Source organism: Rhodnius prolixus, unplaced genomic scaffold (genome assembly GCF_049639745.1).
Source record: "Rhodnius prolixus isolate KJV_2025 unplaced genomic scaffold, Rpr scaffold_3, whole genome shotgun sequence".
In the NCBI taxonomy this organism is placed as follows: Eukaryota; Metazoa; Arthropoda; class Insecta; order Hemiptera; family Reduviidae; genus Rhodnius; species Rhodnius prolixus.
This window is the reverse complement of record NW_027411603.1, coordinates 4,805,099-4,820,119: the sequence shown is the minus strand read 5'-3', so window position 1 is coordinate 4,820,119 and position 15,021 is coordinate 4,805,099. Positions and strand designations below refer to the sequence as shown.

General features: G+C 35.0%; 1 protein-coding gene across 11 annotated transcripts in view; it reads right to left on the bottom strand.

Moving 5' to 3' along the window:
* milt (trafficking kinesin-binding protein milt) overlaps positions 1-15,021 on the bottom strand; it is a 126,415-nt gene that overhangs the window by 12,947 nt on the left and 98,447 nt on the right. For 10 of the 11 annotated variants that reach the window (XM_074127009.1, XM_074127004.1, XM_074127006.1 and 7 more), the window contains 2 exons: positions 2,416-2,492; positions 1,243-1,447 (listed from right to left, as the gene is read on the bottom strand). In XM_074127009.1, the coding sequence (XP_073983110.1) occupies positions 1,243-1,447; positions 2,416-2,466 (256 nt within the window). In that variant the 5' untranslated portion in view covers positions 2,467-2,492. Of the gene's footprint in view, positions 1-1,242; positions 1,448-2,415; positions 2,493-10,910; positions 11,104-15,021 lie in introns of those variants that run through there. The other variant, XM_074127007.1, reaches the window with a different exon arrangement.

The window sequence follows — 15,021 nt, the reverse complement described above, 5'->3', positions numbered from 1 at the left end:
CTTGGCAAGACTGTTTCCACATTAAAATGATACATCTATTTCAATTTAAAAGACATTGAAAACTGCACACCATTTCACTCGTAAAATCAAACGCATATGAATATAACTTGAAACTGAAATGAATAAACATATTCGAAACAAAGAAAGCTTGACAAAAACATGGCAAAAAAAAGGTCTTACTGAAACACAATAAATACTTCTTACCCATAACAGCAATAAATACTTCTTACCCATAACAGCAATAAATACTTCTTACCCATAACAGCAATAAATACTTCTTACCCATAACAGCAATAAAAAGAAAAGAAAGCCAAAAGATTTAAGTAAAAAAATCACTGATATATATTTTTTTTGTTATTTGCTACACTAAATAAACTTGTGGAATTCCAGAGAAACGGGAGTAATTATATATGCAAATTTATCATTTTTTGTAGCCATGTTTACTGTATTATTTTTAATATATTCAAACTAGGAACAAAATAATTAATTATCTATTCAAAGAGTAAATGAAAAGGACTCCATAATTAATTTAGACCAGATAACAGTTGACGAGAAATTAATTTTCTTTTAATTGAAGTTAAGTTAAAATTAGAAAACGAAATCGCTAAGTGTTGCAACAAAAATATATGTACATACATACAATCTATTTAAAGATGCAAATATTATAATATTTGCAAACAACATTAATTTTAAAAGAGAAGGGTTTAAACAACAACTTTGCAGCAACAATTTGTAAGCTCGTCTCTAAGTTATATTATAAAAACTTTACAAGTATTTAAATAGTTGTGAAAACTTAAAACACGAAGCCTGAATGGAATGATAAGCTGTGCAAAGGTCAACAAAAATATTTTAAAAGAACTTTGGAATACTGCGTTTTTCTTAAAAAAAGAAATAATTTATAAAGAAACGGCGATAGCAGAGAACAACACGATTATCATTACTTGTCACTATTTGAGATGACTATCTGGACAATCTGTACGTACAACCGTATCCTTCTCAAAACAACATTAGGTGACACCAAACAGGGAATGGAAACAACAAAAAGTAACAGCTTTAATGCGTAAAAATTACAGGCTCTCAAGTTTGAATTTTGTGTAAAATTACTATTTGATAGCCTTCCAATATAACACAAAACCATTTAAAAAGAGTTCAGAGAATATATACACAAATTTTCGTTTTACTTTTCAAACAAACTAAAACTAAGTCATTTTACTAAGGAAACCAACTTAAACTATTACTAACCTGCTTCTGAACCAGGTTCATCGATATCATTAGTAAGAATTTGTAATAATTCATTTTTCTTCAATAATTCATGCGATAGTTGCGTTATCTTATCTTGACAATGTCTCAGCTCGGTTTCTAGTGTGGCTATGGTATTCTCTAATTTGGCGTTATGAGACAGAAGCTCTTTACCTATACGTGCCGTCAGCTCAATATCCTTTTCTTTCTGTAAGAATAATGGGCCAAACAAATTAGCATATAAAAAAAAAAAAAAATAGTGTAAAATAAAATCTATTAATGTTAATTTATATTTTAGATTAAATAACACAAAATATTTCAACTTAGCACTTTCATAAAACCCTTAGTTTTTTAACCAAAACAAACAATTTCATACATCACGGCAAACTAAGTGTGAACTAGCAGTTTTTTTCACGTCATTCTTGAGAAAATCTTAAAAATAATTCACTAAAAAATATCCATAAGAAATCAAAGAACTCACACCATTTCAATACGACAGAAACACGAGTGAAGAACTAAAACTAAATAAATTCAGACAGCTGCTGTCATTACACGTGTAGGTTATAATGAGGTTATGTTTAGCCTGTTGCCTTTTTTATTTAATATTTTTTCTTACTTAAAAATATTTTAATATTATTTATAATTTTTTTAATTACACACTAAATATTATTTATTATGCAGTACGTCTAATAAAAAATATTACATAATTCACTTTCACCAAAAGATTTGTCAATTTTTTAAATTTATAGCAGTCATCAAAAAAATTAATAAAATGGGATAATACCTGGATTTTAGATTGAATCAGCGATTATAATCTTCACGATTCAATGCTAGATCTAATTTTTTAATTAAAGTATAATTAAATCTCAAATAGTTCAGTGAATCGTTCATGTACACTACAGCAAACTTTTAGTTTTACTGAACGTTTTTTTTATACGTTGTTTCACGTTGCTAAAAAAGGGGTGTAAAATTTTATCTTATTCTAAAAAACTGTAAATTAGATTTTGAACAAAAAAAAAAAATAAATTATAAGCCATTACAATAAAGTTAATTTATTATATTATGGCTATTTTACTAATTTTCTTGTTCCTGGACGGGGTGGGGGCTTTCACTTCATTATCATGCTCAATAGTGAACAAACGTTACAAAAAAAAAAAATCATTTGTGTTAGTTTACCTCCTCTAAAAGTCGCGTAACTGCCTCGATATCATCATATGTTTTGGTCATTTGAGTCACCCTCGAACTGCAAAGCACTGTAACAAAAAAATAATAAAAATATTATTTAATTAAGAAAAACAAATGAATAGAAAATAATTTTTAGAAAAATGATAGGCTTTTTATTTTGAGGATTTGTAATAACTTTTTAAATTCGAACATTTGGATCTCCGAGGATAATATTTTGGAAGCATAACATTAAAATACGAGGTGTGTTCAAAAAGTAACGGGAATTTTTAAATTTCGCGGGTTTGGAGAGTCTGATTGTAAATTTTTTTTTTTTTATTATGTTGGTACACATGCCTCTGAAGTACGATAAAATTTTCAGTAATATTCATTGTTTACTTCTTAAGTGGCAGCCGTTAAGGTTAGACGTGTTTTTCGAGCTTGGCGATTTTTGTTTGTTAAAAAAAATGGATCAAAGAATTTGTATTAAATTTTGCGTAAAAAATGAAATAAAGTGTGTGAAATGTTAATAAAGGCATATGGCGAGTCTGCTATGAGTAAAACAAGGATTTACGAGTGGTATAAGCGTTTCCAAGATGGCCGCGAAAACGTTGAAGATGACGAACGACCTGGACGTCCAAGCACATCAACAACCGATGAAAACGTGAAAAAAGTGAAAGAAATGGTTATGAACGATCGCCGAATCACAATCAGAGAAGTCGCTGATGATGTTGCCATATCAATTCGCTCATGCCATGAAATTTTTTCGGATGTTTTGGGTATGAAACGTGTGGCAGCAAAATTTGTTCCAAAATTGTTGAATTTCGAACAAAAACAGCGGAGAATGGAAGTTGCTCAAGAGTCACTCAATGAAGTCGACAACGATGCGGATCTACTGAAACGTGTTATAACAGGTGACGAAACATGGGTTTACGGATATGATGTCGAAACTAAGGCTCAATCGTCCCAGTGGAGGCATTCTGGATCGCCAAGACCGAAAAAGGCTCGACAAGTGCGGTCGAATGTGAAGGTTATGCTCACTGTGTTCTTCGATTTTAATGGCATAGTGCATCATGAATTCTTGCCACAAGGTCAAACAATCAATAAGGAGTACTACCTACAAGTTCAACGCCGTTTGCGTGAAGCAATCCGAAAAAAACGCCCGGATTTGTGGCAAAACAATTCATGGATTTTGCACCACGATAATGCACCTGCTCACACTTCATTGCTTGTTCGTGAATTTTTGGCCAAAAACAAAACTTTAACGATGCCCCAGCCTCCATATTCGCCAGACATGGCTCCATGTGACTTTTTTCTATTTCCAAACATAAAGAGAACATTAAAAGGCCGTCGTTTTACAAGCATAGATGACATTAAAAGCGAATCGCTGAAAGAGCTGAAAGCTATCACAAAGATCGAGTTTCAGAAGTGTTTCGAGGATTGGAAAAAGCGCTGGCACAAGTGTATTGTATGCGAAGGGGACTACTTTGAAGGCGACAATATTAATGTAGATGAATAAATAAATATTTTTTTCAAAAAACGAAAATTCCCGTTACTTTTTGAACACACCTCGTATTCTATATTTATACCAATATTTTAAAAGAAAAGCGCTAGAAAATCCGCACAAGAGCATTATATTTACATTCATACATTTTAATTTTTTTCCTTCCTTTAATTTCCTCGAGTGGTTTACCATATAAATGTACCATAGAAAAGATTTAAGTTAGATGATAGTAGTGTTCATTACAATTTATTAACCATGAAACTGCTCGAGTCTTAATTTATATAACATTTCCTTTTTAATAAGGAAATACAAAAAAAAATGAATTAAAATTACAGTTACGGTTTAATAAGATTTTTTAAGTGGTTCATTTTTTGTAACCATTTTTTTTTTTTTACCCTTCAATAATGGATGCAAACTGCAGTACAATATGGTGTTCTGAAAATCAAGTGAAATATCTGGGCCGTGTAAAAAATGTATTTATAAGGCCTCAAAAATTGCTGATTTATTTACTGAAAAACTTAATTTATAAATTTCTGAAACTGAATTAGTAGACTGGAAGATATATCACACTTCACATAAAAGAGATTATATGGTTTCATGTTAACTTTTTGGAATTATAAATGTTTTTAAATCCTTAAAATTGTTTATTTGTTATATAGATCTTGAAAAAGCGTTTTTATGTAAATTGTTAAGCGATTCAGCACAAATGTGTGTCTGCCAAACGATTCCAGCACAAATGTGTGTCCATCTGCAGAGGCTCGAGTGTTGCACTTGAAAGGTAAACAACTCTACCTCATACATTTTCTTCATCTTGCTGGAAAGTGGGCAGAGGAAGTAATTTTCAGAACAAACAAGGGAAGATTCTGGGGACAGCACATGGAGTGAGTTATCCCAAAGGCTGCTTGCTCCTTGCCCTCTAACCAGCAGTTCCCTGTTGCCCAAGGCATATCACAGCGGTAACTGTGTTGAAAACGGGAGCCTTCGAGATATCAAGGCGTAGTTATACCTAGTAAACGCAAGCTTTGTACGCCATAATAACCTTCCCCAAAAAGCCTTCTGTAAGTGTGGAGTACTGGATAAGGGATATACCCAACCCCCCTGTAGGGAAAAGGGAGCGGTTTTTCCAATCTGCCAGTTCTCTGGATCCTGGTTCCTGGGCGCTTAAGAGTTGCAGGAGTTTCCCACCTTCCTTAGAACACCACCTCAAACATATTAATTTGGGAGAGCAGGGGAGAGTGCGTGGGAACTCCAGGTAGATTATAACCGCGGCGGTTCTTTCTAGAATTTCCCTTGAGTGTTTGGTTCTCTTTGATCTGAAGGAGCTATTCTTAGAACAAACAACTAGAGGATGAACGTTGAAAGCATGGTTTTAGGTGGAGAGCCTGGTTTAGTTTATATCCAGACGTTAAGAGGGAGTTTAATTATTAACTTCTTTAGAATCCTCTTGTAGGAGCTTACTTCGAGAATATTTAGGGGTTCCAATTAGGGCCAGAATGGCTCTAGGGAATGTTTATCCCTACTGTCGACCTTTGATCTTCGCTATACATATATTTTGTTCAATAACTAAACGAAATTTCACGTTTGAGTTAAGCTTCAAATTGAACTCTTGTTATTTTTCGTTCTTGCACCCAGGAAGATCTCAAAATATTTATATTTCGATGAAGAACTCAACTTCGAAAAATATTACACCAACAATCGCACAGCAGAAGGAAGTAGAAACTACTTTCGAATAAGAAAACAGCCTCTACGAAGTACACCTCTTCAAGATAACTCACACTTCCGGCCTAAGGAACTATAAGACGAAACTAGGAACTATTAAAACTATAATAACGCATCAATTATATAATAAAACTATTATATAAAATTAATGAAATACTCAAGACGATTATCTCTCTTGCGCTACAACTCTTAAATCAATTAACAAACTAACAGAACCTTCAATGAATTCTGAACATGGAGTCCCCTCTCACAAGGCTAATGAGCCACATCTCCCTCCTGAACTATGACTATCAATTACACCATCTACATCTGATAGAAGGCAAGACGAATAATCTAAACAAATATGGTATTATTAAGAATAGACTATTAGTAAACAATGGCCTAACAGTTCCAGCTGATATTACATTCTGTTATGGTATAATAGCCGCAACGCTGTTTTTATTTATATATTAATTATTGTTTCCGGTCTATATGTAATATTACGTTATGTACACAAGTAAATATTCTACTACATGTATACATACTTGTAATTTCCTTTTCATCTTGAAAGCTGTACTGTACAGAAGGGAAAAGTTGATCTCTCATAGCGTTTTTAGGGTTCAAAATTACTGACTTTACTTCCGTAATGTTCAGGATTTCCTTTTTTTCTTTTTAATCGATAGGACCTATCAGGGTGATATCCGGTAATTAATCGAGTCCTTTATGGGGACGTTTCAGTTCTTTAGCTAGATTCTCTTTCAAGCACGACTTCGATAATTAATGGAGCCCCCTTTATGGGACGTTTCAGCTGTTTAGCTAGATTCTCTTTTAAGCACGACTTTGATAATTAATGGGAGAGTCTCCTTTATGGGACGTTTCAGCTCTTTAGCTAGATTCTCTTTCAAGCACGACTTCGATAATTAATCGAGTCCTTTATGGGACGTTTCAGCTCTTTAGCTAAGATTCTCTTTCAAGCACGACTTCGATAATTAATGGAGTCCCCTTTATGGGATGTTTCAGCTCTTTAGCTAAGATTCTCTTTCAAGCACGACTTCGATAATTAATGGAGACCCCTTTAAGGGACGTTTCAGCTCTTTAACTAAGATCTCTTCCAAGTACGTCAGCTAGGATGTAAAACCCCCTCAGAGATGCTCGCGAGATATAAGCCGAGTACGGAAACGCTGCTATGCCAACAAGAACGAGCTCCGAAGGTGTTTTCTAGACTTTCTTAAATGGTTTCTTCACCTAGAAGACGAAGCCACATTCGGATCCAGCGACGTTAAGTGTTGGAGTGACCAGCTTTACCAATTATAACTCGCGTCAATCAACCGACTGACGCAACGAAAAGAGTTTTGAAAGTTGGGAAGGGATATTTACAGTATTTACTACTTATTTCTCATTATTATTAATTAAAGTTTAGCCATTAAAAAAAAAAAAAAATTATGAACCCACAGAAATGCCAGCATGCCACGTTTACTCTCCGGCGGGGCTCCTGTCCACCTGTCCTCTTCAACAGCAATCCTCTTCCTCATACAGATCTGGTGCGCTACCTTGGGCTCTACATAGACAAGCGACTCACGTGGAACCCACACACTAGACTTAAAAGACAAGCTATGACAAAACGTGCGAAACTACTCTACAGACTTCTTGGACGACGCTCCAAATTACCTATTGAACTCAAACGATTAATATACAGTACTATCCTCAAACCAATGTGGACTTACGGACTAGAGCTGTGGGGTTCAGCCAAACCTACAAACGTACGGACTGTACAAACATTTCAGTCAAAACTCCTCCGACAGATAGCTGACGCTCCTTTCTACGTGACTAACCTCACTCTACACAACGACCTCAACATCCCCTTCGTACACCAGTTAGCCAAGACTAAATATCAAAAATTCCATAGTGCTCTCTCCACTTGCTCCAATTCTCTAGTACAGTCTCTCGCCTCCTCTGATATTCCTGACAATCCTCCTCGCCGACTGAATCGCCAGTGGCCCCGCGACTTCCTCGCAGTCTGAAGGCCTAAAATAAATATCCTGTAGAAAGTGCTGCCGCTGGGCAGTTTCTTTCCTCCTGCCTTTCAAGCCTCTATACTTCTATCTCCTTATTTACTTATTGTATAGTGTATTATACAGATTGTAAATGGCTAAATAAATTTAAAAAAAAAAAAAAAAAAAAAAAAAAAAAGCCATTAAAATTTATGTTTAAATAGATAGTTCCTGGATATATTAGAAAATCTGGAGTTAACAATTCGGGAGCTGGAATTGGACTCAATCCAGTTTTGATTAATATCTCTTCTTCTAACATCCCTTTTGCGATAATTTTTCCAGATTGTCAAACTATAATTATTTTGGAGAAGATAATGGTCGTCCTGGCTAATTACAAAACAACTCTGCACACTCTCTTTTGTTTAGAAATGCTGTTACTTCTTTCTCCATTACCTGGACATTATCTCAGGACAGGCCCACTTACTAATGACCGACCGTGTGCATCCTGGAGGCTAGATAAGATACGATGTCTTCGGAAGTGGACGAAATAAATACAAAAACATGCAATCTATTGTCTTCTGTTCTTAATTATACCTGGCAAGTTTGAACTTAAAAGTACCTCCTACTTCATTTAATTTTCAAGTTCATTATACTGGATCGTCCAGGTATTAATTAAAGGCGAATGTGCGTGTGAGGTAAGTATACTTTATGCAAATGGACTATCTAAGTTTAACGCAAGCGGATGTGAGGGGCCACAGCAAAAAGTTAAGAAGCAATTCTTTATCCGCAGGAAGAAGTGAATCAGCCACGTTTTCAGTTTTAACGATCTTGACCGTCTCTGTGAGCAGGACCGGATTTAGATGAAAAGAGGCCGTAGGCTATTCCACTTATGAGGCCCTCATACAAAGGAACAGACCCAAAGAGCCGAACGCGTTCATCTTAACCAATACATTTTTATGTTTATTAGTCATATGCGTAGAATTTCTCCTTATTTTCGGTTCAGGCCCCTCTTGATCTTGAGGCCCTAGGCTGAAGCCTAGTTAGCCAATAGGAAAATACGGCCCTGCCTGCGAGCATTTCTACACAAAAACCCACTCCGCAAAACCCCATAGAGTTGTTGATATGCGCAACGCAACTATTTTGGGTTTTAGCGAACCCATAGAAAAAAAATCTAGTTGTTCATAAGACCCCATTACAAAAATATGGATGATACAGGGGAGTGGGCTATTGTGTAGAGAACAGCGCCTTCAAGGAACGACTGCGTAGTTACTAGGTACTGTAAGAAAGATAATGGCCCTCTCTTGGGAAAGTAACCAGGGTAGGGCTATCCCAATCAGCTTGGCTACTGTTTTTTCTCTTGGGGCAGGCCAAGGACAACCTGGGTAGTTACTAGCGGTTATTATCATTCATTGCCGACTACCCCGCTCGCCTAGGATGTCCTGGGAAAGCCTAGGATGTTACCAGGGATGCAAGGATGAATACGCTCTCTAGAGCACGACAAACTTTTTATATCCAGGAGTTCCATTTTTGGATTTCCAGGGGATGGCGTTGTTAAGAGGATTCAGCAGGAGATAGTGGTTATCCCTGATCACCATCCTTTCTAAAACTCTCCTGAAAAGGCCTTAACATTAACATTATCAGGAGCCATTCTCAGGGAGATTGGGGGAGAATGCTGTGCGTTGCCGCGTCTTCTGTCTTCCTTTTTGCCCATCTAGTCTCCGGGTTTGAAGGAAATTCCTTAACCTGAAGGAAAACTTTAAGTTAATAAGTTCCCTTTTTTCCGGAAAATGAATTTTCACCAGTTGTAAGAGAAAGTCAAAATCATTGTGTCCCTTTCTATCAATTAAAAAAAAAATAAATTTGAATACACCCTGTAAATTACATGCTTCAGCCAACTGATGTACTTCCATCTTCAAACGTTGACCCCTCAGGACACAATATCCGCCCTCACAAGGTGAGAAGTTCATAAATATCCAATATTGCTAAAAACACTCATGTACTGCAGGTCGGATAGACGACTCCACCAACGTGCGGCCGATTTAGACAGCCTGCCAGTTTTACAATTCTTCTACTCAAGATAATCACACAGAACTATTACCATGCCATAATAATCACTGTGAAAGGAAACGTCTTTGGGGTATTTTTTTTTTTTTTTAAATTACTTCCTTTAAAAGAATTACGTGATTTTCAAAAAGATGTGTTATTTATAAAATTTATTGCACTCTTAAAGATGAATATATTAACAGCAATAAAAATGGTTACAGTATAAATTTTTCACACCTTAAATGGCTCCTCCAGGTGTAAAGGATAATTTATTGTAACTTAAAAGACAATCGGGAAAACCCAAAGGGGTATTATGCAACCGTTTTTCTTAATCATGTTTTATCTGCTCATTGTAATTACAGTATAAATGAGGAAGTAATGCACCAAAATCTATGAAAATTGCTTAGACAATGAAGGACGTAAGAAGACAGAAAATATTGTGCTAAAAGATTGTGATTATAACTTTCTTAGAACCTTAAATATAACATAATTAACCACCAGTAAAATATATTGGTGACCATACCAGTTCGATCTCCGGAGTCAAAGAAGGTTATCAAGTTTTAAGGCTTCTTAATTGGCAAGTTGAAGTGGAATGTCTTTGAAGAGATTATGCCGGAAGAGATGAGAAAAGACTGGATTAAGTTAGACCCGTAAAGCTAAATAAATAGTTAAATCCATTGCCATCTTAAGAAAACTCTATTGTGGCTTTCCTTAAGTTGTAAATGTTAGTGTAATTTATATATAACCTCCAAACCTAAACAGTTTGTACACACAATATCTGCAGCCCTAATGCGAAATTGGTAGCACTGAGTAGTAGCTTGTTCACTTCCTTCTGCCACGAAATAAGAACAACAAAAACCTCCCAACGCCTAGATCAATCACTTTTTTTTTAATGTCTCTTACTATTTTTAATTGAAGCAGAATGTAAATTCTTAATTATTTGGGATTTGGAGGAATGCTGCTTATAAACTATAGTTCCCTAAGGAATCCCCTCCTGAAGAGGCCATTTTCCTGGAGGAAAAATGAAGAGAAAAGTTCCCCATTTTCAAGAAGTTTTTCCAGATCACACAGTAACTGGAACTTTTCATGAAAACTTTCTTATCCAAATCAGATTTTATTAGTTACGGTTTACACAAATTATTCATAATCATGTTAATTTTTACGTAAAATTTACATTTTCTACGATTACAACTGAACCAAATTCTACTTTTGAAAATTTTGGAGCTTTCACAAAACACCTTGGAATAAGAGGTAAGAATAGCTAGATCTCTAACCTGAAGTAGATAATTATTGGTACAGTGGTAGTAACAGATACAGCAGCAGGTATTTGATGGTGATGATGTAAGAAGAAGCATGGCATCTGGGTCCAGGAGAGGATGATGATGGTGTTTCTGGAGGTAAGAGATGTTTACACTAGCAGAGCACCAATAACACTGGCAGACAAGTCTACTCTACTGCAGAGAACGCGAGGTAGGTAACAACAACAACAGTGGGACAATACTACCAACACAACTACTGCGCCATCTAAAGGGGGTTGGTTGGTTGGTTGGTTGGATGCTGCGAGTATTATAATCTGGCCGTGAAAGCTTCCCCTTATTCCGCGCCACTCCAGAGCTATCTATTGATCGGGGTTGGTTTTACCCCTCTATCCTCCCTCTGCAGCCACGCCCCTCTTCTTCTTCTTGCTCGTTTCTCCTACAAACAACATCCCTTATCCCCTCCACTAATAAATTATACGCGACCTCACACACATCATGTATGACGTAACTTCAATTTAATTTTTATATTATTATTATTATTATTATTTGTTAAGCAACACATAATATTACAGGAAATAATCTTTATCAACGAACTGTGTGGCGTCGTCGTTAACATCTTTTAAGTATTTGCATTTTTCTTAAGAGAATTTATCTAGAAACGTGGATAAGACAAGAAGATAAGGTGAAACGATTATTTGACATAATCAAAATAGCAATGTTAGTTCAAAATTCCATAAATTATCACCCAAAACAAACAATAAGATTATGGAACGTAAGAAATAAATAAATATAAGATAATGAGGATTAAATTTGAGATTATAAAATGCGAGATATATCTAGTGGTCTAAAAAAAATAATAATCTCAAATTGTGCAAAAATCTATGTCCAATCGTAAAGTTGCATAAATAGACGATAAAAATTTGGTCATGCTTCAAAAATAAAAATTTATGAAAATATGGTTAGCTCCACTCGCAGCAGGAGAGCTGATTTTTTTGCATTGCAGCATCCAGTTTTAGGACTTCCAACCATCATCAGTAGCTGAACTCTTCGTTTTTGGATTTTAACCATTTTTTTTTTTCGTTACACCATTTTACACAAGTGACAAAAAGTAAGAACCTCCCTATAGGAAGAGAAAATTTCAAGAGCAGGGGCCAGGCTAGATTCCAAAAAAACTCAAGATCACCAATTTGAGAATCAAGTACGCTTACAACATATTAGCAAATCGCCTTTCGCCTTAAACATGTGGAACAATATTTACATAACTTGAATTAGATAAAAACCAATAAGTAGAAACTGTTTTAAGATTTCTGTTTACATTAATAAGATTACAAATATCTTGGGGGGGGGGGGGTTGTCAAAGTTTTCATTTCTCTAATTTTAGCATTTTGTAGTGTTTATCATCAAAATAAGATTATTTAATAAATATATTTCCCAAATATTATTATTAAATCATTTAGATACAAATCTAGAAAATAAGAAAGTGAAGTCATTGCTTTTCTTCATCCACTTCCGGTACCGTAGCATTTGCAATAATCTGTGCTATATTACGAGTATTATCCCAATGATATCAATAATAATGTTATTATTTACTACCAAGGCGCCACGGTAGCCGAGCGGGTTAAGAGGCGGGACCTGCAAAGCTAAGATGTATTGTTGGTTAGTGGGTTCGATTCCCCTGGTCTAGGCCTTGGATTTTATTTAATGGTTAAATGAGAAATAGTACGTTTGCTAGTTGCCTTTCGTCCACGACACCTAGTAAATGGTAGTTGGACGTTAAGCCCCGCCTGAAAAGGTAGGCGATTACTTTCCTTTACTTTATTTATTACCACATTGCAATATACAATGCATTTAACCTGTAATCAAAGTCAATATGTATTTTCTATAAAAGCACACTGTTTTACGATATTCCATCTGGTCTCTTTAGCTACAAGTTAATATTTTATAAGTAATAAAAAATTAATCGATACATATTTTCGATTATTTTGTCTATAAATTATTTAATTTACGGAAGGAAGTTTTTTTAAATTTAATTTATTGAAATATCACTTTAAATAATAAACAAGAACATTTTCATTATCACGTAAATGATTAATAAAAGAAAATACAAGAATATCCCCAAACATAACTCCCGTTTTCCTTGATAACTTAAAATGAAACCTGTAAGCAAATAAATCAGGGAAATGACAAAGTGTAAATTTTTTTTATTTATTTATTTTTTTTAAGGTGAGTTGGGGAGAGAGGAGACAATAAATTTCTAATACTAAAGAGAAGTTGGAAGTTGAGGGCCAACCGGATGTACTACGTAGTGATGGTAATTTGACGGAAATGCTCCTCCCACATGTCAATGTGTTTCCAACAATTCTTTTCTGTTTAAAAAAATGAATAATCGTTTAATATGTATGGTGGCCTAGTTTCAGAATATTTAAAATTTAATTTGTTTTTTTTTTACGCTATGCGGTTAGCGTAATGGATTCCCACGCGGAAGTCCCAGGTTCGAATTCGGCTGCTGGTATCTTAGATTTTCTCTTCCTAGGAGCTGCTTACAGCTCATTCGGTCCGATGATGGACAGTGTTGTCTGTAACGAGAGACAACATTGCCGGCAGTGCAATGAAAAAAGCTCCGGGCGCACAATAACCTCTTAGATGTTGACGCGCCTTAAAAACATTTTAAAAAAAATGTTCAATTTGCTTTTTTCTTTATTTATAAGAATATTTTTATTATTTATTTTTTTTTAGAGAAAACTGGAAAACAGCTCCAATAATTTTCTTGCTTTTAATTTGATCGATTACATTTATCGAAGGTAACCCCTTATAGGCAGTACGATAAAATCATGCGATTAGTTTCACACCCGAAATCGATTTATTTATTTTGCGACTAAAAATTCAATAAAAATATAATACAATAGAATTTACAAAAAAATATATCAATGAAAAAGATAGTTAATTTTTTTTGGGTTATGGCACGGACTGTACCTTTAATAATGTAACTCTTAGTAATGATGGGTCACCTCGCACGTGACTTTTTTTTGTTCTAGTGTGCGCGGCCAATATTAAGTGCAGCACACTCTCTAGGCTAAACATCAAAACTTGTGGTGGCGGTGGTGACCTCATGCAGCGTCCAACGATCGCAGCGCCCCTGTGGACTGTCTGCTAGCAATAATAATTAATTTTTATTTACAGGTGCTGACCTTGCTAATCAGCTGATCCGCTCCGCAGAGTAGAACTGTTACCAGCTGGTTATCAATAGAAGTTATATTTTCTTTATTTTTTTAACTATATATTACTTCTGCCTATGATGATGATGATGTCAAATTTTTGGATTTTTATTAAAAATTAATATTATTAATAAAATACTATTATTATTATTTTTTTTTTAGCGCATCAACAGCTGAGGTTATTAGCGCTCGGAGCTTTTTTCAGTGCACTGCCGGCCTCCGGACAGTGTTCTCTCGTTACAGACAACACTGTCCATCACCGGACAGTGAGCTGTAAGAAGCTCCTAGAAAGAGAAAATCTAAGGGTTAGCAGCTGGATTCGAACCCGGGACCTCCGCGTGGAAATCGAGTACGCTAACCACATAGCTAATCCCTCCTCTCTACTATTATTATTATTATTATTTTTAATCGAAAATATCCGTTTTGACGTCAACTGAGTCCAAAACAAAAAGCTTTCATCCGGTGACTTTTCGAATACTATTTCAGGTATGCTTTAAAAAGAGCTAGATAAACTGAAGCGATTGTATTTAAGCAGTTATCTAATTGCAGAGAGGATGATACCACTCAAGTTTACTACGATAATCTAATTTAAGTAGAAGTGCATTAAACTCAGGGCCAAATATTATCATCGTACAATGCACTGCGAAGTCCAACAAATTCAATTATAAGAGCAACGATAAATTATTTAACTTTTCAGAGTATTGCAATGTGCAGAGAATACTTCTAAGTGCTCACAGCTACAATAAATCTTTTAAAAAGCTTTTAAGATTATAGTCAGCTTTTTGCTCCCTCTCCTTCTAAAAATCAAGCACAAAATTAAATTTTTATTTCCCACTCCAAAAAAAAACGAGTTTAATGGCGCGGTTTTCTGTTGCAATTTATAATGGAAATTCTTTTATTAAACAATATAA